The 27,245-nt window shown below is 42.2% G+C and overlaps 1 protein-coding gene across 3 annotated transcripts in view; it reads left to right on the top strand.

The window, feature by feature from the left end:
* Positions 1-27,245, top strand: part of OSMR (oncostatin M receptor) — a 56,990-nt gene that overhangs the window by 15,503 nt on the left and 14,242 nt on the right. For all 3 annotated transcript variants that reach the window (XM_081230397.1, XM_081230399.1, XM_081230398.1), the window contains exons 3-10: positions 8,462-8,634; positions 13,985-14,156; positions 18,189-18,464; positions 19,776-19,905; positions 20,454-20,605; positions 23,130-23,272; positions 23,577-23,730; positions 26,517-26,593. In XM_081230397.1, the coding sequence (XP_081086523.1) occupies positions 8,462-8,634; positions 13,985-14,156; positions 18,189-18,464; positions 19,776-19,905; positions 20,454-20,605; positions 23,130-23,272; positions 23,577-23,730; positions 26,517-26,593 (1,277 nt within the window). The remainder of the gene's footprint in view (positions 1-8,461; positions 8,635-13,984; positions 14,157-18,188; positions 18,465-19,775; positions 19,906-20,453; positions 20,606-23,129; positions 23,273-23,576; positions 23,731-26,516; positions 26,594-27,245) is intronic.

Raw genomic sequence — 27,245 nt, forward strand, 5'->3', positions numbered from 1 at the left:
GTTAGAGCAAGTTGGGATGTCTCACAACTATGTTTGTTGAGAGGCTGTTACCTGCAAGATAATATGCTAAGTGCTGAAATGCTGTTTATGGGTAAAGAAATAGTATTTGTCTCTTAGCTACTCCCACAGTGAAGGTATTTGGCCATAAATCAACTTTGTAAATAAAGTCAATAAGAATTCAATACCATTAAAATGTTTATGGATATTTTATCACTTTGAGCCAATTTGAAGACAGATTCAAACTTGAGAGAGTTTCTATGGGTTTATAAAGTTTGTGTTGCTTTTACCTGTATTTTATAAAGCTTTACCTTTTCCTCTTTCTGCATTTATTCTTTGCTGTATACTCCCTTTGTACCAGAGGGCACAGGCATATGCTCTTAGTAATTACTCACACAATTCCTGTCCATGGATTCATGAAAATGAAGTTTGCAAGAAATATCCATAGAACTTTTCCATTTCCCTTGAAACTCTGTGATAAGCTATTTGGAAATAAAAGGAAGATTTTGTTCTGATAAGAGCTCAATTATCCGTCTGATATTCTTTAGGCCTGCGTTGTTTTTTATTAGGTTCAGGGCACATGAGAAGGTGCTACTTTTATGGGTTCTTAAAAATCATAGTTTGGGGCTTCCCTGGTGACACAGTGGTTAAAAGTCTGCCTGCCAATGCAGGGGACACGGGTTCATGCCCCGGTCCGGGAAGATCCCACATGCCGCGGAGCGGCTGGGCCCGTGAGCCATAGCTGCTGAGCCTGTGCATCCGGAGCCTGTGCTCTGCAATGGGAGAGGCCACAACAGTGAGAGGCCCACGTACCGCAAAAAAAAAAAAAAAAAAAAAAAAAATCATAGTTTGATTGTTGGTTTCTTCCATAATCTGGAGCTGAAAGGTGGAAATGAGGAGGACCCCTCTTTTGTAGTATTGATACCCCTCACTCCATCGATCTTACTTGCTAAAATCTAAGCATGACACACTGGGGCTGAGTGGGTGGTCTGTACCCTAAGAATGTCTAGGCTCAGTTACAGCTCCTGATTCCCAGACAGACCCAGGGCCCCACCTCCAGGCTCTCTAGAGAATCCGGGTGTTTAACCCTAAGCTTTTGGCCCAGCTCACTTCCCTAGTGAAGTCTCAATGTCTGATCTGACAACTGTTTACTGTGAGCCTTCTACTTACAAGGGACTCTGCTCTCAGGGCAAGCTCTGCTGCTCACCCTTTCAGCTTCCTTTATTTAGATCAGACTTGCATTTACCTGTTTTTCTCTCCACCAATCTTTGTTTCTGCTTCCAGCTTTCTCAGTTAAGCATGTCCGCTTTGCAAAGTGATCCTGCTTTGTCCTCACCTTAACTGCTTGGATTTCTTGTCTCAATTTCTGCTGCACCTGACCCAATACCTACTAAATGTCCACTCAAACCAGTGGGCTTCTCATTCAATCACCCAGCCAGGCTCAGGCCTGAGACTTCCTTTCAGGTAACCTAGCTTCTCCTGTCCAATGAGATAGAGCCAAGGCTCACTTCCCGTCCGCCCTAGGCTTACTCTCCATCAGCCAGAGATCCTGACTAGCATTTGGATGTATTTTCTTCCAGGCTCTTGTGTGTATGTATGCACAGACACAGAAAGAGATACAAATGTGTAGGGTTTTTTTAATAGAGGTAAAATTATACTATATGTACACTGGGAGTATTTATACTATACATACTTTAATAAGTGTATATAGTATAAAGTTTATATATAAAGTATACTTATTGAAGTATAACTAGTGTAAAGTATATATACTTATTATAGTATATATGGTATTATAGTATATCTAGTATAAAGTATATATATTATATGTAATGTAATATATATACTACGAAGTTATACTATATATACTTATTAAAGTATATACAGGTAAATCATTAAACAAGTAAAGTATATATACTTTAATAAGTTTACTTTCGTATATACTTATCAAAATAATTAATACAATATAAGATGAGAGTTTTTACCTTTGATGTTAAAAGTTTTTCTAGAAATAACATTATATTTAATGGCTGCATGGTATCCCATCTTACAAATGGGCCACGGTTTATTTCCTTAAGTAGCGTTGTTGGGACCAGACAGAGAAACAGGTTGGGGAAAATAGGAGGAGAGTCTGTGACTAGATCTAGGTCCGTCTGATTCCAAGCCTGCCCTTTTTGGCCACACTCCAGAACAGCGTTATAAATTAAAGAGTTGGGCCAAGAGCCCTGGATTCTGGTTGGGTTGTGTGGCCTTGGGAAAGTCACTCCCCTTTTCTTAGTTTCAATTTCCTCATCTGAAAAACATTGGGATTGGACTGACTAATCCCCGAGGTCCCTTTATCTCTCTGACTTTCCCTTGGCATTTCCTGCTATTTCCCAAGGATGCCCTAGGTTGCTTTCCACCCAGTTATTTCTGACCGCTGTCTCTCAAGTACCTGAGTCACTCAACACTCACCAAGAGCATATGTCAATATAAAGAATTCCCCTTTTGTCTACAGCATCATATGGCAGCCTTCTAGAGCTTCCAGAAGTAAAGTTGATCCTTGTAGGTGACTCACTCATTCAGCCAGCAGCCACAGAGTGTCTATACCGTGGGAAGTACGTTACGGTTCCAGCGAGCTGAGTAAGACTCAGTCCCACCCGTGTTCGGCTCATAGTCTGTGGAGAGACAAACACAGAACAGGCTATGACAGCAAGCTGAGATCAGGGCTCACACGCTGGGTGGGAAAAGCAGCCCTGGGGAGAGGAGAGTGCAGGAAGGACGAATTATTAGTGAGGGGCTGCTGGTCAGGCAGGCACTTGATATCATGGTGATGCTGGATCTCTGTCATTTGAGATCCGCATCTGCTGCGGGTAAGACGTCATGCCAAGTTCTGGGGACAAGAGTACGTTCAAAGGTGCATAAGCCTCCGTCTCTGTCCTCCAGGAGATTTGAATCTAGAGTGAGACTGACAGCAACGAACGACCATACAGGCAAGATGAAATGAGGGCTAGGAAAGGTGGGGTGACTTTGCATGCACCCTGCTTCCCTGGTGCTGATGGCTCCATGGCTACTAAAAAAACTTCCCCCGTTCCATAAGGGATCTGCCCTTTCATCTCTCCCCATCTCCCTCTAGTTCACTGTATTAGGCTTGGAAGACACAGGTTTAGGGAGAGGATGAATAACAGCTGTTGCCTCTAACTAGAGAATTGAGACATTTTATTCACAAAGGAGATAAAACCTCTAGCCAAATAACAATAGAAGGTGACCACCATGTTTGGGCTTTGAGCATTCAGGAATTCCAACTTACTTCATTTACCTTTGAGTGAATAGGGCCTGATAAATGATTCACTCTGCCCAAACTCGTTAAGAATCAGAATGCCAATTTATTGGGCTTCCCAGGTGGCGCAGTGGTTGAGAGTCCACCTGCCGATGCAGGGGACACTGATTCGTGCCCCGGTCTGGGAAGATCCCACATGTCGCGGAGCGGCTGGGCCCATGAGCCATGGCCGCTGAGCCCCCGCGTCTGGAGCCTGTGCTCTGCAACGTGAGACGCCACAATAGTGAGAGGCTCGCGTACCACAAAAAAAAAACAAAAAAAAAGAATGCCAATTTATTAACTTTCAGTGGGGAATAAAACTGGAAGATAACTGCGGCTCAGCCTTTTGGTGTAAATTTAGAAGACTAAATTATGCATTCTGCAGTGTCATCGTAGCGAAGTGAACCAGATATCTTAATATTTCTTTTAAAATCTAGCATATTAAGCTCAATATCAAAAAAACAAACAACCCAATCCAAAAATGGGCAGAAGATCTAAATAAACATTTCTCCAAAGAAGATATACAGATTGCCATCAAACACATGAAAGGATGCTCAACATCACTAATCATTAGAGAAATGCAAATCAAAAATACAACAAGATATCACTTCACATAGGTCAGAATGGCCATCATCAAAAAGTCTACAAATAATAAATGCTGGAGAGGGTGTGGAGAAAAGGGAACCCTCTTGCCCTGTTGGTGGGAATGTAAATTGATAGAGCCACTATGGAGAACAGTATGGAGGTTCCTTAAAAATCTAAAAATAGAACTACAATATGACCCAGCAATCCCACTACTGGGCATATACCCTGAGAAAACCATAATTCGAAGAGTCATGTTGGGTTTCCCTGGTGGTGCAGTGGTTGAGAGTCCGCTTGCCAATGCAGGGGACACGGGTTCTTGCCTTGGTCCAGGAAGATCCCACATGCCACAGAGCGGCTGGGCCCGTGAGCCATGGCCGCTGAGCCTGTGCGTCCGGAGTCTGTGCTTCGCAATGGGAGAGGCCACAGCAGGGAGAGGCCTGCGTACCGCAAAAAAAAAAAAAAAAAAAAAAAAAGAGTCATGTACCACAGTGCTTATTGCAGCTCTATTTACAATAGCCAGGAGATGGAAACAACCTAAGCGTCCATCAACAGATGAATGGATAACGAAGATGTGGCACATATATACAATGGAATATTACTCAGCCATAAAAATAAACGAAATTGAGTTATTTGTAATGAGGTGGATGGACATAGAGTCTGTCATACAGAGTGAAGTAAGTCAGAAAGAGAAAAACAAATACCATATGCTAACACATATATATGGAATCTAAAAAGAAAAGGTTCTGAAGAACCTAGGGGCAGGATAGGAATAAAGACGCAAAGGTAGAGAATGGACTTGAGGACACAGGGAGGTGGAAGAGTAAGCTGGTATGAAGTGAGAGAGTGGCATGGACATATATACACTACCAAACATAAAATCGATAGCTAGTGGGAAGCAGCGCATAGCACAGGGAGATCAGCTCCGTGCTTTGTGACCACCTAGAGGGGTGGGATAGGGAGGGTGGGAGGGAGATGCAAGAGGGAGGGGATATGGGGATATATGTATACATATAGCTGATTCACTTTGTTACACAGCAGAAACTAACACACCATTGTAAAGCAATTATACTCCCATGAAGATGTTGAAAAAAACTAGCATATTATATTGTTCTGAAAGTAATACATGTTTTCTAATGAACATTCGCAAAGTACAGAAAAGCATAAAAAAGAAAGTTAAAATCACTCAACCTCACCATCCAGAAATGACTGTTAACATTTTAGTTTTACTTCTCTTTATAGCTTTTTAAAAATAATATAAGTACTTTAAAAAATATAAAATGGAGTGCATAGTTCAATATGATTTTTTTAAGTGTATGGAAAAAAGTCAAGAAAAACATACATGATTTGAACTTGGCAATGGAGAGTGGAGTTGGTAGGATGCTGGGGATTCAATTTCTGTATTATTTGAACATTTTTATCATGATCATGTGTATATATATATATATATATATATATATATATATATATATATATATATATTTGGTTTTTTGCGGTACACGGGCCTCTCACTGCTGTGGCCTCTCCCGTTGCGGAGCACAGGCTCCGGACGCACAGGCTCAGTGGCCATGGCTCACAGGCCCAGCCGCTCCGCGGCATGTGGGATCCTCCCGGACCGGGGCACAAACCCGTATCCCCTGCATCGGCAGGCGGACTCTCAACCACTGCGCCACCAGGGAGGCCCAATCATGTATATCTTAAAAATAATTTTTATTGAGGTGAAATTCACATTACAGTATTAATCAGTTTATGGTTAAAGTGGACAAATCTTTGACATTTAGTACATTTAATATGTTTTACAATTACCACCTCTATATAGTTCCAAAACGTTTTTATTATCCCCCACGGAAACCCTGTAATCATTAAGCAATTATCCCCTATTCCTCCCTCCCTCAGCCCCTGGCAACCATCAGTATGCTTTATCTCTCTATGGATTTATCTATTCTGGATATTTCATATGAATTGAATCATACTATGTATATGAAACCTTTTATATCTGGCTTCTTTCACTTAGTGTAATGTTTTCAAGGTTTGCCTAATTTGTATCATGTATCATTCCTTATTCCATTGAATGTATATACCACACTTTGTTCATCCAGTCATCTGCTGATGGACATTTGGGTTGTTGCCACCTTTTGGCTATTGTGAATAGTGCTGCTACAAACATTTGTGTACGAGTATTTGAGTCTCTACTTTCAGTTCTTTGGGATATATACCTAGGAATGGAATTGTTGGGTCATATGGTGATTTTAACTCTTTGAAGAACTTCCAAAATGTTTTCTACAGTGCTAAAGCCATTTTACATCCCCACCAGCAATGTACAAAGGTTCTAATTTCTCCACATCCTCACCAATGCTTATTTCCATTTAAAAAATTATAGCCATCCTGTGAGTGTAAGATAGTATCTCATTATGGTTTTGATTTGCATTTCCTTAATGACTAATGATGTTGAGCATCTTTTCATGTGCTTTTTCATCATTTGTACATCTTCTTTGGAGAAATGCCCATTCAAGTCATTTGCCCATTTTTTAAATTGAGTTGTTTGTCTTTTAGTTGTTGAGTTGTAAGGGTTCTTTATATATTCTGGATGCTAGATAAGTGATTTGCAAATATTTTCTCCCATTCTTAGTTTTTTTTCACCTTCTTGACAATGTCCTTTGATGCACAAAAGTTTTTAAGTTTGATGGAGTTCAATTTATCTATTTTTTCTTTTTTTGGCTCATGCTTTCATGTCATATCTAAGGACCCACTGCCAAATCGAAGGTCATGGGAGTCCATACTGAGATTTTAATTGGTACCCCAGCCATCCCCAGCACTGCCTTACAAAATATTACAAAGGATGGGTATCTTTTGGGGAAGATAGTCATTGATGGCTAATAACTTGGATTTTATGGACACTCTTGTTAACCTAACTTTCATAGAATGAATTTTCTGAGATTTTTAAAAATAAATTCTGAGGCTAATGCTGTGCTTGGATCATGAACCTGTCTACCATGTGGACCATTCACCTGAAAAACTTCATGCTTATATCTACCATGAATGCTTCTCAGCTTATCTGGCTGGGTCCAGAGCCCCATCCTTATCATCTGTATCCTGAGTTTAGCAGGACATGGTGGGAGCCATGAAGCACAAGTCTCAGACATTCCATTCCATGTGACCTTTGATTGGGCAAGATGCTCCTGCCTTAACAGTTGGGGGGCAGTGCAATAAAGGGGAGCAAGGTTTTGGTATTAGAGAGATCTATACTTAAATCCCATATAGCTTTGTGTGAATCATTTAAGCTTACTGAACTTTAGTTTCCCCATCTATAAAAAATCACTGTCTGAGTTTTACAGTGGGCATTACACGAGACAACGTATGTAAAGCACCTAGCACTGTGCCTGGTAAATAGTACGTGTCCAATCTTGTTGTCGCTGTTATTTTTACCTCTCTGTGAGAAAAACAGCACATGTAGAATGGCAGTTTTGGAACATTTTTTCCAGTATTAGAGATTCTTTCCATTTTTATTCTCAAAAGAACATACTCTCTTGCCTTTTAAACTAAGTGCCAGAGGGTCTCAGATCACTAGGGGAAACCCCCAAAGAACTAGAAAAATGAATGCTGAAAAGATGATATCTGCTTCACCATGGACCATCAATTACCAGTTGTTTTTATCTATACAGTCTTAATCTTTTCAGTACCTTTGCACCATTCCCAGTTTACTTTAGACTCCCTCAGAAGGGAGTGAAACCAGTTGATTCGGCAATACACAATTCCTTTTGAATCTGTACGGCATTTCCTCTGCTTATGTAAAAAGTGGTGCTTTGTTCTTCTCCAAGAATTAGCAGTGATCTCACTCACTCCACCAGGCCCCATCCTGTCTCTGGGCTGTTTCCTAGCTCACTGAACTCAGCAAATCTGTTTCATGTTTGAATCTCTACTCTTTGACAGACTCTATCACACCACTAAATATTCTAAACTTGCAATGACTCATTACTTCTTACGACTCTGTTGTATCCCTCCAGGTAGGTTCCTTCCTTGAGCTAGAGACCTTGTAACAATTATTTTATTTCACACTAAGTGCCTAGTCTCATCTGAAGAGTCCAGTGAATTCTTGCCAGAGGTGTTCTAAGTTCAGTGCATTGAGATTTAAGCAATAATGTCTAGAGATGGAACTTGCTGTCACTTTATAGCTACTTAATAAACTATGAAATATTGACTTCCAAAAAGAAAACTTTCGTTTTAGATGTCCAGAACTATGAAATTTATAGCAAAAAGTCCTCTTTCTTTACTCAGCCTTATTACAAATTTCTGAACCATTTAGATTGTTCTATAGAGTATCCTTTTGTCTTGTGAAACTCTTTATCAATTTATTAATTTGCTGTGTATCATTGAGCAAGTCATTTCATTCATCTAGGGCTTAATTTCTTTATCTGCTGATTGATTTCTGAATTCCCTCCAGGTTTTCAAAGTGTCTAATTCTAGAATGTATATGTGAGCAATAATTTCCACAGCTAAACAATGATGATATTGAACAGTTTAATTATCTGTGACTATTCAATCATACTCCTATTAAATGTTATTTCATATCTTATTTTGGCCTTTCAGTCTGGTCTGAACCTTTACCATTAACTCCTGAATCGCTGAAAGTTTCTGTCAATTCTACATATCAGTGTTTGCATTTACAATGGACTGTCCACAGCCTCGCTTATCATCAGGAATTGAAAATGGTTTTTCAGATACAGATCAGTAGATTTAAAACATCCAATGTCATCTGGGTGGTAAGTATTTTTCTTTTTGGCTCAATATTTAAAAAATCCTTTTCTGACACTGTGTTTTGTCTTTTATAACATCCCCCGAAATCCCAATATGGAAATATTTGGGCAACTCAGAATAGTTGTCCTAAATAATTGCATTTCTGTGTTTTTAGTTAAGAGGGTCCAGGACAAAGTAACATGACAATTTTGGTTTGGTAGGTTGGATGGGCTATGCTCTGAATCAGATCATTTTCTCAGTTCTGCTCTGTTCCCTGTGGAAGCTGTTGGGGTCTGTCCATGTGAATTCCATGATTCCAAAAATCCATGAAGGTCAACCACCTTATTCCTCTTCCTTCTTCCTTCCCTGTCCACCAGAGATCTTCCTAAATCAGATGTAAGAGTTTGGCAACATTTTTCATGCCACTGTGGCTCGCAGGCAGTTTCTTTACTAATGCTATGCTGAGATGCAAGGAATAAACAATTCTAGCATTTTCTGTCCTAATCAGCAAAGAGGTTCTCCATGGGCCATGTTGGACAGTAACTTACAGTATCCTTTGTTGCCTCATATGTGGCTTTTTCTACAACAAATTACATTAAGAAAGTCTTGAATTTCACACACTTTTTGCCTTTGAATTATTTGGGATTGATTTTTCACTTGTCTGGTTTAAATCATGGTTGTGTCTGTTTTGCCTGATGTTTCCCCATCTAGTGCATTGGGGCACTTTGGTAGTTTGTTTTTTTTTCCTAACATCTTTCTTGGAGTATAATTGCTTTACAAACTTTGGTAGTTTCTTTCAATTACCATTTATGGTGCAGGGAACCTTAATGATCTATGCCCACATCATGATCCTTTATTAGCATGGGATGTTCAAGGAGAGTGAAATATTTTCCCGCTGAAGGGAACAGAGAATATGCATGGAGGGAAGGACAACACAGGGCTGTGTCATTCCTGGGGACCTCCGTTTGCTAGTGGACGGCCACTCTTCTCTCAGGTGCTGGAGGCGTGAGTACAGGGAGCCAGGTGGTTAGTTCCTTTAGTGAAGCATAAAGGCTACTAGCTTTAAAGGCTCCAGTTACTTTCCTTATCCATCACTGCCTTTGAGATCTGAGTGAGTGGCCTACATTAAATATCATTCTGACTGTTGATTTAGGATTGATACCAGGTCTAGAATTCCACCCCTCAAAGGGCAGCTTCCCACCATGAGAGTTGTTCAGTGTTGGTTTTTGTTTTTTTCTTTTTTTGAGGCCAAAAGTAGTTTATTTGGGGTTTGTTAGTTCTGCAGGCCAGGAGACACAGATCCAAGAAGCACCTGCATTGTGTTCCCTGGTGTTCTGACTTTAAACAACAGCAATGCTTATGTATAGCTGTTCCCTCCCCACCGCCAGCCCATCTTCCCACCATCCCCCTCATGCTAATAATTTTTGTATTTTCATATTTTTTGTATTGTTGATGGGTACACTGGTTGTTGATTTGGACCCAGTACAACATCGAGCAGAGGTCATATTGAGGCTAAGAATTATCTAAGAAAAAGAAATTTGAGAGAAGAGCTGGAGGAGTTCGTGGAAAACTAGCACTTAACACCATTAGCGAAAGTAACATTAACCATAGACCAAGTTGATCCCATTCTTTATTTTTCTAAAAGACAGTTCTTTCTGCTTTCATAGTAGAGAAAATAACAAGAGCAACATGTGAACAGACAGTTGTTCATATCTGTTTACACCTTTGATTCAGGTAGTTCTCTTTTCAAGGTAAAGCCGCTGGTGAAACCTCCTTGTGTAACCTACCAAGGCTGGAGATGTTTGAGGGTAGAGTTTTGCCTTGTCGGTTATACGGTCCCCATAACACCCAGGCCAGCCTGATCCCAACAGAGGAGAAAACTAAGTCACAGAGAGGTTTGTGGTGCTGCTTTTTTTTTTTTTTTCTTCTTCTTTTTTCTGTCATTTATTCATTTGACAAAAGATGATCATACCTGCCTATGCCAGATGTCAGGAACAGGAAAAGAAAAAACACCTTTGACCTTGAATTGTTTACAGCACAGTTGAGAAAGTCCAGGACACACACAGCAACACTCAGAGGACAATTTAAGAAACACTGAGACGGCCTCACCCTGACCATGTCCACACAGAACTCTCCCTTTTCCTGCTGGGGTTGGGTGGTGTAGGACCTGCCACACCAGAGGAGGGAACTGCCCCTCTCAAGGCAGCTCTGTTTCTGGCTGGAGCCCTGGGCCCCCCACAGGGGTGACAGCCACATGCAGTCTTCCCAGGTCATCAGTCTCCACGTGTCCCAGAACAGATGACGCCAAGAGAAGCCCTTGTCTGAACCTCTCAGGCCTGAAGTCAAGGACAGGCATAAGGTCCCCCTCCAGTTAAGGGTCAGACAAAGCAGCTGAGAGGTCGCTTCCGTCTGGACCGTAATCTCCCTTTCAGAGGGCAGGTTCCTGTAATGCACCCTCACTCACGCTTCAGACTTGTTTTGTTCCCAAACAAGCCAAAGGAAAAGCATCTTGACCGAGGCTGTCACAGCTGGACCAGGGACTCTGAGCTGCCTCCTGGCCGGCACTGGCCACTCAAGCTGCACTACGCGCTCTCACCCTGGCTAGGGTTCTGCCCGCAGCCTTTCCAGCCACTTGCTAAATTTATGGTTCCATCAATGGCAGGAGAAGGCAGAGTAGAGTAACAGCTCAAGCTTGGATGGGGGCCTGGAGCGTGAGTCAGCGAGGGATGAGCTCACTTCTCAGGAACCAGTCAGTGACCTCAGTTGGACTTCTGTGTAAATGCCAGTTTTTTATAACATACTAATGTCTGCCAGGGCCAAATTAAACTTGCCACTTCGATGAATGAAAACAGCCCAGACACAGTCATCACATTTTTAAAAGTTGCTGAATTGATGCATTCAGCGCAAGTTTTATCTCCTCCACAAGAGGCCTATAAAGACCACAAAGCACAACTTGTGGTTAGACAGAATCCACACAAAGGGTGTCTGGGAAAAACAGAGCTCACTGCATATTAATGAACTGGTGAAATCCTTTAGCACATAGTTTTAGACTGTGGGCTCAGGTCCAGGCATTATTCCAGGCCTGGGGCTGTGAGCACTGAGCAAAAATAAGGAGAGGATCACACAGTTCAGAGCATCCTAGGCGTGAGGAGTGCAGGTCGCTGACACGGGGCTGTGGGGTGAGATTAGGCCTGACCTTCTGCAGCACCTTGGAGTCAGGGCAGTTGGAGCCAAAGTAGGAAAGAAGATTAGAAGCTAATTTAGCATGGAGCGTGAAGAGGAATGTCCCAGCAAGATCCAGCTGGGGTGAGCAGAGGCCCTGAGTGGAAGGGGCTGGGAGCTCTCAGGCCTGAAAGCACAGGGCATGTGGGGTGGGCAGGACAGGGCTAGACCACACACACACACCGAGGGTCGTGCCCAGCTGCTGTTTTCTATCCAGGGAGCAGTGAGAAGCTGAGTGATGAGCTCTGATTGGAAGCCTTAAAGAAAGCTCACTCCGGCTACACAGTGGAGAGAAGTTGGGAGAACTGGAGGAGGTGAAGTGTGACCAGTTGGAAGCAAGCAGTGGGGTTGGTCCAGAGGAGAGGGGCCTGGAGTGGGGGGTGACCGTGGTGACAAGAGAAGTGGCTGATTCCCAAGAGATGGGGGAGGCAAAATCCAGCCGGCGGCTTGTTGACATTACAGCGAGGTCACCAGGACTGACAGAGTTCCTTTTATTTATTTATTTATTTTGGTATTGGTTCTTAAATAATAATTAAGAAAAGGTACCTGCGATCGCTCATATTAAATAGTAAAAGTTGCATGGATCAGGACCACAGAACTTGCAGTTAAAAAAGTATGTTTTGTAATCTAGGGATAAAGGAATACAATAAGCTGAAATAATAGAAATGTTTTACACATGGGAGTTCTGCTTAGCGTGAGAAAGGACGTGCATGACTAGATGCCTTTCAGGTGGACGAAGTGCTTCTCCTTCCGGGGCTGTGTTTGGTTCGGCCAAGGCCACTGTTTAAGGTTGGCGGCCTGGGGAGGGGAAGGCACAGGTGGAGGAAGGCCTCCGAGTCTGGTTGTGTGTGACGTGTGTGCTGCCCCCCTCCTCTTCACTGTAGGACTTGCCATTGGCCCTAAGAAAAATGGATGCAGACTCAGTTTTCCCCAGGAAGGGCAAAGCTTTTTTTGTCCCTGTCTCCCAGCTGTGGGTGCAGAAAGCAGGCGTCCTGGAGGGGCCCACTGAAAGCATGGGTGCCTGGGGCTATGGTCCACGAAGAAGAATGAAGCCCAGTCCCTGCTTTCTGGGTGCCATACTTGAGTCAGTGGCATAACCACAGATGAAATGCCACCAGCTACCCCCAGTATGCAGGGGAGCTCGGGCAGGGGTGGGGATGGGAGGAAACCAGAGGAAAGAGCAAGAAAGACTTCATGAAGAAGATGGGGTATAACAGGGGCTTGAAGGTTGGGACTGATTCCCAATTCAGAGGGAGAGTTGGGGACACGAAACCAGGTGCTGCGTGAGCAAGTACTGAGGAGTAAAGCATACAGCTCTTCCAGAAGTGTGGGGCGGACCACTGTGTCTGGAGACAGGAGTCCTGCAAAGGAGAGGCAGTTGGAGTCATACTGTAAATGGCCTTGGACAACAGGGTCAGGTGTAGAAGGAGCTGTTGAAGTTTATTGCGTTAAAGAATGACGATACCACTGTCTTAGAAAGATTAAGACTAAAAGCTGTGCAGGAAAAACAAATTACAGTACAACTTGGACAAGCTTCCCAAGAGCACGGTGTAGGGCGTTGCCATGTGGTTGACATCTCTGGGACTAAAGATTCTGAAGGTTGGAGCTCAAGGGAGGGGGGATGGTCCATGTGGCCACCGTATCTGAAAAGACAAGAGACAAAAACCAAAGCAATCATTGGGAGCCATCTGTTGACTTCTGGGAGACAGTGGAATTCCTGGGAACCATGAAGGACTGCCAGCTCTACTGAGATTTGGCCGACTTGATCTGATGAATATTAGAAAATTCTCATCAATCTTGCTTATTTTTAAAAGGGTGCCTCAATTAATTCTCTAGTGTGTAAGAATCTTCTTAGCACGCTCTTGTGACCAGCACTGTGTGCACAGCTTCTTTCTCTGATAGTTTCCCCCAAGTCTCCAGTAGCTTCTGTTTTCTCTCTCACTGGAGCCCTCTGGAATTGGAGGGCAGGAGGCCAAGGCTGGTTCCTTGCTGGGCCGTCAGAGCTCAGGAGCTGGCTGGCTGGGAATAGACTGCACTTGTCCATATCCTGGAGTTACAGTGGACTCTTAGGTGTGTGCTTTGGGATAAGTCCAGCCAAGCCATTTCCCAGGACTGCACGGCTATGTGTTTCCAAGTTTTTCTCTTTATTTCTAGGAGAACTACAGCACCTCTGTGAAGTGGAACCAAGTCCTGCATTGGAGCTGGGAATCTGAGCTCCCTCTGGAATGTGCAGCACACTTTATAAGAATGAGGAGTATGGTGGATGACGCCAGAATTCCCAAGCCAGGGATCTGGAGCAACTGGAGTTCATGGGAGGAAGCAGATGGTAAGAAGTGAGGGGATAAAAGAGTGAAGGGGTTTAGTATCTAATATTTCTCGGGGACCAGTAGTCAAATAGTGGAAATCCCTGTTGAGAAACTCTGGGTAGACACCAGCATTATTTTTCTTTGGCTCCTATTGGGTCTAAAAAGCATGGGTGTGACACTTGCCACCAGGAGACAGAGGTCTAAGGATTTTCCCTCTGAATTTATTCATTGAGGTAATTATGCAAATTCAGACAATTTAGTGTTCATTTTCCATAGGTGTGAAGTGTGTGCATTATAGAATGCTAAGTGAACAAAGCAGGACATAAATTGTACATATGTTTTTATTAGAACAACACAAAATGTGTATTCATCTAGAGCAGAATTTGGGAAGCTTTTTCTGTAAAGGGCAAGGTAGGAAATACTTTAGGTTTTACAACCCTACATTCTCTATCGTGACTATTCAACTCTGCCATTCTAGCATGGGAGCAGTCATAGGCAGAGTGTAAATGAATGAGTGGTTGTGTTCCAATAAAACTTTATTTACAAAAACAGATGGTGTCTGGAATTGGCCCATGGGCCATAGCTTGTCAACCCCTAATGTAGAGACAAGGGAGGGAAATATGGAAAACTGGAAGCAGTTCTTCATTTGAGACCATGGATAATTATGAGAGAGATCGTGGATAATGAGATCATGGATAATTATGTTTAATTATTAAAATATCTCTTAATTTTGATTATTTTGTTATCAAAATTTAGCATTTTGCACAATTTCTTATGCTTCAGCTAAGCTATAGGTTAGTTTTAAAGCACTGGCATTTGGTGCTCTCAACTATATACGTTGACAGATTATCTGAAATTCCTGTCAAGAGAACCATCCCTTAGCTAAGTGTTTATGCAAATTTATTAATTCAAACTGATAGCATGTTAACTCATGAGAGGCCCAATGATTAATTTAATACTAATAATAGAATCAAATCTGCATTCTAGTCACTGCTTTCAGCACTATATGTATTAATTTCGTCCTCACATCAGCCCTATGAAATACATATAATTCTTATCCCTACGTCACAGATGAGGAGACTGAGGCACAGATAGCTTTAAAAAAATCCCATGCAAGGTCATCAGGCCACGAAGTGGTAGAATCAGAATTCTAACCTGGACAATCTGGCTCCAGGGGCCATTCTCTTAACCATCACATCCTATTGCTGAGAGACACACTTAACAGAAAAAATAGAGATTAAAAAAGTAGCAATAGAGAAAGAAAGAACAACATTATCAACAACTTTGGTACAATGGACTAGGTTTATCAAAACTATAACCTCCAAACTAACTCAAGAATTGATAGAAAAGCTGATTACTCCTTAAAAATTTTTTTTATTGAAGAATAGTTGATTTACAATATCCTGTAAGTTTCAGGTGTACAGCACAGCAATTCAGTTATACATACTTTTTTTCAGATTTTTTCCCTTATAGGTTATTACATAATATTGAGTATAGTTCCCTGTGCTATACAGTAGGTCCTTGTTGGTTATCTATTTTATACATAGTAGTGTTTATATGTTAATTCCAAACTCCTAATTTATCCCTTCACCCCACCCTCCTTTCCCCTTTGGTAATCATAAGTTGTTTTTTTTTTTTTTCCTGTATCTGTGAGTCTCTTTCTGTTTTGGAAATAAGTTCATTTGTGTCTTTTTTTTTTTTCTTTTAGATTCCACATATATGTGCGATCATATGTTATTTGTCTTTCCCTGTCTGGCTTACTTCACTCAGTATGATAATCTCTAGGTCCATCCATGTTGCTACAAATGGCATTATTTCATTCTTTTTTATGGCTGAGTATTATTCCATTGTATATATGTATCACATCTTCTTTATCCATTTATCTGTCAAGGGACTTTAAGTTACTTCCATGTCCTGGCTGTTGTAAATAGTGCTGCAATGAACATTGGAGTGCATGTATCTCAAATTATGGTTTTCTCTGGATATATGCCCAGGAGGGGGATTGTAGGATCATATGGTAGCTCTATTTTTAGTTTTTTAAGGAACTTCCATACTGTTCTCCATAGTGGCTACACCAACTTACATTCCCACCAACAATGTAGAAACGTTCCTATTTCTCCACACCCTCTCCAGCATTTATTGTTTGTAGACTTTTTGATGATGGCCATTCTGACCAGTGTGAGGTGATACCTCATTGTCATTTTGATTTGCATTTCTAAAATGATTAGTGATATTGAGCATCTTTTCATGTGCCTTTTGAGCCATCTGTATGTCTTCTTTGGAGAAATGTCTATTTAGGTCTTCTGTCCATTTTTTGATTGGGTTGTTTGTTTTTTTGATATTGAGCTGCATGAACTGTCTGTATATTTTAGAAATTAATCCACTGTTGCTTGCTTCGTTTGCAAATATTTTCTCCCATTATGAGGGCTTTTTTTTCATTTTGTTTATGGTTTCCTTTGCTGTGCAAAAACTTTTAACTTTTAATTAGGTACCACTTGTTTATTTTTGTTTTTATTTTCATTACTCTAGGAGTGAAACCAAAAAAGATAGTGCTGTGATTTATGTCAAAGCGTGTCTTGCCTATGTTTCCCTCTAGGAGTTTTATAGTATCTGGTCTCACATTTAGGTCTTTAATCCATTTTGAGCTTATTTTTGTGTATGGTGTTAGAGAATGTTCTAATTTCATTTTCTTACCTGTAGCTCTCCAGTTTTCCCAGCACCATTTATTGAAGAGACTGTCTTTTCTCTGTTGTATATTCTTGCCTCCTTTGTCATAGAATAAGTGACCATAGGTGTGGGTTTATCTCTGGGCTTTCTATCCCTTTCCATTGATCGATATTTCTGTTTTTTTGTGCCAGTACCATACTGTTTTGATGACTGTAGCTTTGTAGTACAGTCTGAAGTCGGGGAGCCTGATTCCTCCAGCTCCATTTTTCTTTCTAAAGATTGCTTTGGCTATTTGGGGTCTTTCGTGTTTCCATACAAATTTTTTGTTCTAGTTCTATGAAAAATGTCATTGGTAATGTGATACGGATTGTAGATTACCTTGGGTAGTATAGTCACTTTGACAATATTGATTCTTCCAATCCAAGACAGGATATATCTTTCCATCTTTTCATGTTCTTCTTTGATTTCTTTCAAGGCTGATTATTCCTAATCCCCAAAGCACTGATTCTCAACCATGGCTGCACATAGAATCACCTGGGGACCTTAAAACAAAATCCCACACCCAGTCCACTCCACTTGGGTGACCTTAGTGATGGCAATTTTAGAGCCCTGTTGGGCCAGCAGCCAGACTGCAGGGGCCTAGGTAAGCAGGGGGTGATTGACAGCTGAGCGATGGGCACAGGCAGGTCCTGGGGGAGGCTGGCTGTGGAGGAGCGGGTGGAGAGGAGGCTGGAGGGAGGCATGGAGGATGGTGAGTTTACCTAAAATGGCAGAGACCTGAGGATTCTTATGTGCTGATGGGCCACACAGAAGAAAGATGGAAATGAAAGGAGCTCTTTGGGTGAATGGCATCTGAGAAGGTGGAAGAGGAGTGATCTACAGGACAATTTAGAGATTATGAGGGACATGTGGCTTGGGAGCTGGGCAGACCTGGTGGGTGTGAATGTGGCTTTGCCACTTGCTGGGTGAGTGAACTTGGGCTCAGTCCTGCCCATCCCATTGCTGTAAGGTGGTAAGGATGACAAGAGAGAATATACATAAGCACTTAACACAAGGCGTCCCACAAGGCTGGGATTAGTACAAAGCAGCTACTGCTGCCCTAATAACCTATAAGCAGGAATAACACGATCATCCACAGAGCGACAGTCATGGTGCAGTCTCCATAGTAAGAACAAGAGCAGTGGTATTATCGCAACAGTAGGAGTGATGGTACAGAGGATTGTTTTGCACACACCAAAGTTTATAGATTTGCTGTAGAAATTTTAGGTTCCTGTTTTCTCCAGGAGGCAGAAAAAGCTAACGTTATCTGTTGAGAGTGAGGCAGGAGGGGGCTGGTTTGACTTTTGTGCCCAAGTCTAACTGAGCTGTCTTCTTTTATCTTGCAGCACAGACTTTGCTTGGACATGATCCATTGTTTGTTTTCCCTAAAGATAAGCTGGTGGAAGAAGGCTCCAATGTCACCATTTGTTACGTTTCTAGGATCCATCAAGATAACATATCCTGTTATTTGGAAGGTGTACAGATATATGGAGAACAGCTTGATCGAAGTGTGTCTGCATTCGAGTTGAAGAACGTGTCTTTTATTAGGAAAAAAGGGACAAATGTCTTCTGTAAGGTGGACCAGGGAGGTATTTTGGGAGGCATCGTTCTCTTTGTCTCAAGTGAGTATACACATCTCTGTGCCCCCCTGTCCCATTTCCTGTGGAATAGATCAAATTTCCTTTCCCAGAAGACAAGGAAATGTTTCCACTCGTGGCCTCAATTTTCTTTTGTTTCCCAAGTCTTCTAGGAGAGACTCTGGCAAAGACAGTCTGAAGCAATACTTGTCGGATTTCCTGTTGTTTTCTTGAGTTTACTGACAGTTTTATTCCTAGGAAGCAAGAGCGTTCGGGAGAAAGTTCAGGTCATGACCTGGGAAGGTGTCCTGCTTTGCGTTAGCCATGCTGGAATGGCTGCAGGCTGGGAGAGGGAGGAGAGGGGCTGCGGGCTGGATGGCCCTAGAGAGACAGCCGAGGTGGTGGCCAGAAGACCCAGGTTTGACTCTGCTTCCCATGGCTGGGAGTGCCTTGGCCAAGTTTCCCAGCCTCTTCAGCTCAGTGTCCTCCTTTGTGAATGGGCCCAGTAACGGCTGTTGTGAGGGTTACTGCATATGGCCAGGGCCCCGCCCCGGTACAGTGGCCGCACGCAGTAGGACTTCCGCAGATGAGGCCGCTGCTGTTCTTAACTGGGTGCAGAGGTGTCAGGTACCTCCATGGGTGATGGCGAGGGGAGAGAAAGCAGCATTTCAGTTTCCCTGTAGGTCTCAGTGTGCTCACCCAGTGGCCTCCCTTCCCCTGCACAGTGAGGCGGTATCTGCAACTCCTCCCTCCCTGCTTCCCCTGCCAAAGGCTGTTTCTGGTATCCCGGACGCTTGGTCACCTGTGCCTCTTGGTGTGGCCCCCAAGAACTGGGGTGCCTCGGACACTTGGTGGTGCTGCCCGTACATTTCTTGGAACTCTCAGCCTCCAGTTGCTGAGTTTAGCAGGGTCCCCAGCTCTGGCTTCCTGGCATCCCAAGCACAGCCCAGGTTCCCTGTAAGCCACGGCATCTACAGTGAAACACCAAGCTGACTCCATTCATTCATTGTTCTGTTCACTCTGTCTGCATGTAGCAATACTGTTGAATGCTGCTAGCAGGCACTAGGGCTACAACTTTCATCAGGTAGACAGAATGCAGACCACATGCAGTACACGCCTGCCATCCTCAGTGATACCCCAGCAAAGCACCAGCGAAGGAAGGAGTAGGGGCCAAGATGAGGTACCCACAGGGTGCCTTTCTGGAGCTGCTGATGCGTTGGCCCCCATTGAAGTAATCTTTTCATTGTTCAGAGCAACTCTGTGGCCTCAGACCCCAAAGAGAGTTTTCCATTTCACTTGTCTTTCAATAAAGAGCTTCAGCTAGGTCTTTCATCTGTTTTTTCCTTGTACGGACAGAAGTGCTTGAAGAGCCCAAGGACTTTTCTTGTGAAACTCAGGACCTCAAGACTTTGACCTGTACTTGGGATCCCGGGACCGACACTGGCTTGACTAAACAGCCTTCCCAAAGCTATACTTTATTTGAATCGTAAGTGAGCTTTGGTTACATTAGTGACGGATTCTTCCTTGTTTAAAGTACTTGTGACAGTGTTACAGAAAATTTGAACAAATATTTTCAAACCACCTGCCAGGGTCAGGAAGAAATCTTTAAGTGGTCTCAGGTATACAATACTTTCTACCTGAGTTTTGTTAAAGGACAACGTAGCATAAAAATGATAAGAAAGGCTGTTAATGGTGAATCTTGATATGAAAATAGTTCTATGTGGTGATCTAGGTCTACCTAATTTCTACCTTTTTAAGAGTATCCAAAGTAAACTAAGGAAAGTTTTCACCACCCAAGAGGAGAAGTCAGCAATTCATCATTACACATTTAACCACATAGGTCAAATTTCTTGAAACAATATTTTCATCATTGGTATTTGTTGGTGACGGATGGATGCTGTTGTGTGGAACATAGTTTGAAAGCCACTGAGTGTGTCTCAGGAATACTCAGTGGATTCAGGGATACATATCTGCGTTGACAAAAATGTAAACCCTGAAATTGTTGTGTGGTGTTTTGTTTTTTTTTTCTTTAAGATTTTCCGGAAAAAAGACACTTTGTAAACACAGAAACTGGTGTAATTGGCAAGTAGTTCAAGACTCACAAGAAATGTATAACTTCACACTCCTGGCTGAAAACTACTTAAGGAAAAGAAGTGTCAGTATTCTTTTTAACCTGACCCAACGAGGTGAGACTTGAGTGTAGCCCACTGTGGTCACGAGCATATCTTTGTTTGACACACTGTGTGATCAAGTAAATGTGCCGTAGATTTTCACCTAATTCATATCCTAAGTGAAGGTTTTAGTTTATAACTTGTTTGTGCCACACTTCTCTTCATGGGTGCGTGCATGATCTGTGGTCCCCATTATTTGTTTATTTTGATAATGTAATAAACACCAACGAGCTTACCTCAAGTTCAAAATAGAAATCTGACAATAACTTACTTCATCTCCCATCCCACAGCCCCCCACTCTGCTCCTTCCACTAAGATAACAGATTTAAATCATGTGTGTGCATGTGTATGTATTCTCATTTTCTTATGAAATCCCCAAAATACTGTTTTTATTTTGTTTTAATGTATATGAGACATCAAGCTATATGTAATAATGCTAGTAATTGCTTTTATACAATATTAAATTGCTAATATTTACCCATATTATTGAGTGTTGTTATAGTCCATTTTCACTGCTGTAGAGTATTTCATTGCATAAATATACAGTGTTTTATTCATGCATCTCTTTTGGTGGATTTTCAGATTGTCTCAAGGTTTATGCTCTTGGATACAGTGTTAATAAGAGCATTTTGATATACATATCCAATACACACCTAGAGTTGTAGTTGTTTTTCTTGAGTATATACCTATATACCTAAGAGTGGAATTGGTGAGGACTCAGAAAATGTGAATGTTCTTCAACTTACAAGATATTACCAAATTCGCTTCCAAAGTGGTTGTACCAATATATTCTCTCCAAGTTGGTTTTGTCACCCTTTGCATTTTTGTCAGTTAATGGATGTTAAGTGGTATTTTGCAATGGTTTTGATCTACACAACCCTGAAGTTGAATATCTCTTTCTATGTTTTGACCACACCCCTGCCTCTTTTATGAAATGCAGCATCTTTAAACACATTCATTTTTTCTGGAATTCTCGTACTTCTCCTTTGCCTTCTTAATTCTACACCTCATTCAGATTTCAACTTAATGATCACTTCAGTCACCTAATTACAGGGTGCCACCAATGTAGCAGGCACTGGGCATCCAGCAGTGAACAGAGTTGAGTAACTGCCCCTAATGTGTGTACATGCTAGTGTGTGTTTGGAGAGAGGGTTGAGAGTGGGGCATGGAGGCACACAGTAAATGTGTAAACAAGTTAATAACATAATTTCAAGCATCGCTAAGTCCTGGAAAGAAGATAAAATTCAGGTGAGGGGTAGAGAATGCCTGGGGTGCTGCTTCATTTGGGATGAGGGCACTGAAGGATGAGGAGACAGAAAACATCTAGAGTGTTTGGAGCAAAAGAACAGGATTTGTAAAGGCCTTGAGGTGGGAACATGCTCTGGGTGTTTCAGGCAGGAAAGAATATCCTTGTGTCTTTCCCGTGAGGGAAAGGAGATTGGAGTGGTAGGCAGTGGTCAGGTCACACAGCAACTGTGGAAGTGAGTAAGGTGGAAGGTTTTTTTTTTAATTTCAGATATACTATTTTTCGGTTCTAAAATTTCCATTTAATTCTTTTTTTAAAAAAATAGTTTCTATTTCTCTGCTGAGAAGTGTTTTCCTTCTATTCATTTCAGATACAGTTACTTTTTGTTTTTTTAATAAATTTATTTATTTATTTTTGGCTGCGTTGGGTTTTCATTGCTGTGCGCGGGCTTTTCTCTAGTTGTGGCGAGCGGGGTTTCCCCTTCGTTGCGGTGCGCAGGCTTCTCATTGCGGTGGCTTCTCTTGTTGCAGAGCACGGGCTGTAGGCACACGGGCTTCAGTAGTTGTGGCACATGGGCTTCAGTAGTTGTGGCTTGTGGGCTCTAGAGCGCAGGCTCAGTAGTTGTGGGGTACAGGCTTATGTAGCTGCTCCACGGCATGTGGGATCTTCCTGAATCAGAGCTCGAACCCATGTCCCCTGCATTGGCAGGCGGATTCTTAACGACTGCGCCACCAGGGAAGTCCCTGGATGCGTTTACTTTTACCTCATGGATCTGTTTTAAACTCTTTATCTAATTGTAGCATTCTAAGGGAGTCATATTGAGGCATGGGTCATCTCAAAGTTGACATCTGCTGATTGTCTTTTTCCTCGAAAATTGGTGACATTTTCTCTTTTTTGGTTTTGTTATGTATGTCTAATAATTTTGGATTGTATCCTTGACACTGTTAATGTTACTTTGGTTAGACTCTGGGTTCTGTTATATTCTCTTTGATGGGTCACTTCTCCAAATTTTGACTCCCCTCTACATTCTTGCCTGCTTTTGTTTAATTTTAAGAGTCCTCAGTTTCTTTTTATATTTGTTCAGAGTTTCTAATATAATCAGTGAGAGAAAAGGCTATACTTGGCTTACTCCATCTTGGCTGCAAGTCTGGTTTTGTTTGCCATTTTCTCAGAAATAAACAAAAATGCTTATTGAACAAATCAATATAAAAATGAACTGCCTATTTACCAGTCTTTTTGGATCTGTGCTTGAATTTTTTTCATTTTTTCTTTTTCTTTTTTTTTTTTTTGCAGTTCATCCAATGACTCCCTATAACTTATTCCCTAAAAATGTTGGTGCCACAAATGCCACCATGACCTGGAAGGTACACTCCATTGGAAACAATTCCACACTTTTGTGTCAGCTTGAACTCCTTGCTGAAGGAAAAGTGATACAAGTAAGTGTTCAACTTTGTATTTTCAAAAATTTCTTTGTGTCTAAACAGAGAGACTGGTGAGTGAAATCTCTTTAAACTCTTATTTCTATGTGTGTTCAAATGATATGGGTCATCTGTTTAAAAGGTCCAGGAAATTAATCATAAACTTTTAGAGTTTAGAGATTTTTTTTTTTTCTCAAAGAAGAACTAGTCTTACTCCAAATCAAGTCTTACTGTGTGTGTGATTTGGCTTTGCAGTGAAGTATGCTCACCAATACTTCTGTCTTCTTCTCCCCCCAACCTTTTTTTATTTTTTTTAATTAAGCAACACAATGTTTCCATCAAGGTGAATGGTGAGTACCTCTTAAGTGAACTGGAGCCTGACACAGAATATGTGGCCCGAGTACGCTGTGCTTATACCAACCACTTCTGGAAATGGAGTGAATTGATTAGCCAAAAATTCAACACAGCTGAAGCTGGTACGTTCGGCTCCCTGACATCCCAAGGATCCTAACTGACTGACAGGAGATGGGTGGGCTTCTCTGAGAACTTTTGTTTGTACCAAAAACTCAGGGGAAAGTATAACAACAGAGGCTTGGTACCACCTTTAAAAAAACAACACCAACAAAAAACTAAATTAAATGCCTAATGAAATGTGAGTGGGAAGATAGATACCTCAGACATTTGCCATCTGAGTTATTTCTACTGAACATTTTCTCTCTGATCTTCAGTTTGCCAAAATGGCTTCTAAACTAAAGGTATTGCTGGATTCCCGTTGGATCTGGGGCTATGTAAATTAGTATAAACTTTTAATTCAGGGCTGGGGACAAACAGTAGCGTTTGTTCTGAGGAAAGCACTGATCTCATACTAAACAGCCTCGGGCTGTGTTTGGAAATGTAATGGTATTTGGAAACTTAATCATCATTGTTAAGTCGTTTGTTCCCACGTGACAACAAACTGGGAGCCTTCTTATGCTCTCAGGGGTCGTTTCCTCAATAATGACTGAACAGACTTTTTCCCCCAAATAACTGTGTCTTAGACCTCAGATAAACCTCAGGAGATGAGATGGCCCAGCCTTGCTTTCACCTCCTTCCAATCCCAGATGATAAAGTCTTACTGTTGCCCACTTTACACATGAAACAACTTGGGCCCCTAAACTGGGGAGACAGGCCTGGTTTGCAGTTAATGAAAGGCAGAGACGTGACAAAAGTAACCAGGGCAGTTACCGTTTATCTAGTGTTTAGTATGTGCCAGACACAGCTCCAAGTGCTTGCAATGTTTTCCCCTCAAATCCTCCCCCCATGCAGTAGGTCCTGTTATTCTCCTCACTTGATAGATGAGGCCGTGGAGGCACAGGGAGGGTGAGGACTTTAACTGGCCCCGCTAGCAAGGGACTGAGCTGTGACTGCAGCTCAGGCCCAGGCCGGCTGACTCCAGAGCTCCACCCTGATCTGACCCAGATTGGCATCTGCATGGTCTGTCTCTCGGGGGTGTCATTACAGCCTGGAGATCTTTTTGATTCAAGTCCTGGCTATTTTGCTGCCTAAGGAAGGATTATATATATTTATTTTATTCCATCTTATTATTTGTGTTTGTAAGCTGGTGAGTTCTTTCTGTTTCAGCCTGGGGGGAACATTTTAAAGCAGTGACTCTGATTGGCGGGCTGGCGAGGGCAGTGCATGAAAACCCACAGCCAGGGCTGGTCACCAGAGGTGCTCAGCAGGCCTCCTCCCCTCATCAGCACGCCCCAGCTCCCCTCCAAGACTCCAGTCATTTTTCATAGGGGTGTAGTCCCCTCCAGAGCCCTGTTCCTGATGGTAATTTGGTTTATTCCTCAATTGTGTTTCATTAAAGAATTTTTACTTTATTAATACTGCATTGCTTTGGGATTTTTTTGCAAATTTATTCCAACATTATACCTAAAATTTAGTGCAATGAAAAATAACAGAAAGATGGCATTTTTAGTAAATAGGTTTTTTTAGATTATAGTATCATAAACCTGAAAAATACTTAACTTTGCTTTCGATGATGACAAGAAAATGAGATGAATCTACTGATGGTGAATCCATAGATTTTTTTTTCACCTTGGATAACACTTTACTTAATGCTGGCAAAGTCAATGTTTATGTGTATTATAATCCTACTTAAGCAGAATCATGGTGAGCAGAGCTAAATGACACCATGGGAGAAATTATTTTGACATAAAGATGGAGCACCATCAACTGTGCTGCAATTCTCTTTTCTTGCAAGTAGTCATGTACAAACCAGCTGAAGATTCTGCATTGAGTTTGGGGGTCTCTTATTGAGTATTTCAATATGTTTTTGATTTAATATTGGCTTCTCCGACGGCTTGTTGAAAAAATTGAAATCTGCCTCTAATAGATCTTAAAAATATATGATCACCTTTATGTTGAGTAGAAAGTGTCAGCAACTAAGGGGGAAAAAAAGGACTTTCTTATATTTCAATTATTGGGGACTGTAAACTATATTTTTATGAAACAGAGAACTAAATTTTTATGTGTTATGTTGCAAAACAATGCTTCTTGCACAGAGATGTGTTGAAGCAAAACATAAATCACTGGTCCTACAGTTTACTGGCAAGAAAGACAAGGAAGCAAGCTCTTCTAGAACAGAGTGGGGAGAGGCATGCCGGGGAGAGGCGTGCAGCCAGTGCCCTGAGGGTCCACATGCAGGCAGCTGGCCCAGGCCAGGAACTTGGGGGGTGGGCGTGCATGGGGAGGAGGGTGACAAGGAAGGGGTCCCAGGCTCTGACTGCAGCGACAGGCCAGCCTGTGTGCAGTTAGGAACTCGGGGAAGAGTGCAGCCTTCCCCTGGGGCTCTCTACTTGAGTGTGTCCATTGCAACCTTCGCAAGTGGGGCAAGGAAATAGCAACAGTCTGCTGCTCCTAGAAATTCCAAATATGGGAAATTTACCTAACTAACCTCCTAGAATTGGACTGACAAAGGATTCCAAAATTCCTTGGTGGCTTCCAGAAGCTCTGAGGCTTGAGTTCACAAAGGCCCCATGTGATGTCCCATTCAGATGTAGCAGCCCTTTTGTAAAGCACCTACTGTGTGCCCCTTGTGAGGCGAGACCAGTATGGCTGCGGCCAAGTGGGTAGAAGTCACAGAGAGTGAAAAAGCGAGAAGCAAGCTCAGGCAGGACAGGCCGTGGTCACTTCTGTTGACGAAACTAGAGAAAGGTTGAATGTATTGTTGTACGTGCCTATTGTGACCCTAGAGCTTTTCTTTGATTAATTTTAGCTCCCTCAGAGGCTCCCGATGTCTGGAGAAACATGAAGATGGTGTCGGGACATCCTACTGTGAGTTTATTCTGGAAGGTGAGATGCAGACGTTCAAAGAGACAGATTTTTGCTTGGCAGTTATCTTTCACTGAAACTAGACATTGGTGCATTCTTCTGATTGGGAGGACTCTTAACATGAATCCAGTAGAATTTGTTACCCAGTGGAGGAATCGCCGCTCCACATCCGTGTCCCCAGCGCTGGACCAGTAACTCCTTCCTCAGCAGCCTCTTGCACAGGTGGCCAGTTCTGATTGTTAGAACTGCATCTTCTAACTTCTCCTCAGGCCTGCCCCTAACATCTGCAGGGACCAGTTCATGAGTATAAGAGGAGAAATATATACTGTAATTAAAAGTTATAAATATTTAACTATTCAGAGTATTTATATTTAAAAGTTATAAGTCAAGCTAAAAAACTGCAATATAAAATTAATCTTGTCCTATCTTAACTGACCTGCCTTCATGACAACGTGGAAAGCCTGGTTTGTGTTAAGAACTCTCGGATTCCTCAGTGTTGGATGCTAAAGCATGGCCATGCTGAGGGAGCTGGCCCCCGGCCACAGGCCACCCCACTCTTTTTCCCATCTCCACTCCGGTCCTACCCACCAGGGAGGACCCCCATGCACACACATGTGGACATGCCAGTCTATACGTCCAGGTTTTGTCCACACCCCAAGCTAACAGGTGCCCC

The sequence above is a fragment of the Mesoplodon bidens genome (assembly GCF_964165515.1).
Source record: "Mesoplodon bidens genome assembly, chromosome: 4".
Taxonomy (NCBI): domain Eukaryota; kingdom Metazoa; phylum Chordata; class Mammalia; order Artiodactyla; family Ziphiidae; genus Mesoplodon; species Mesoplodon bidens.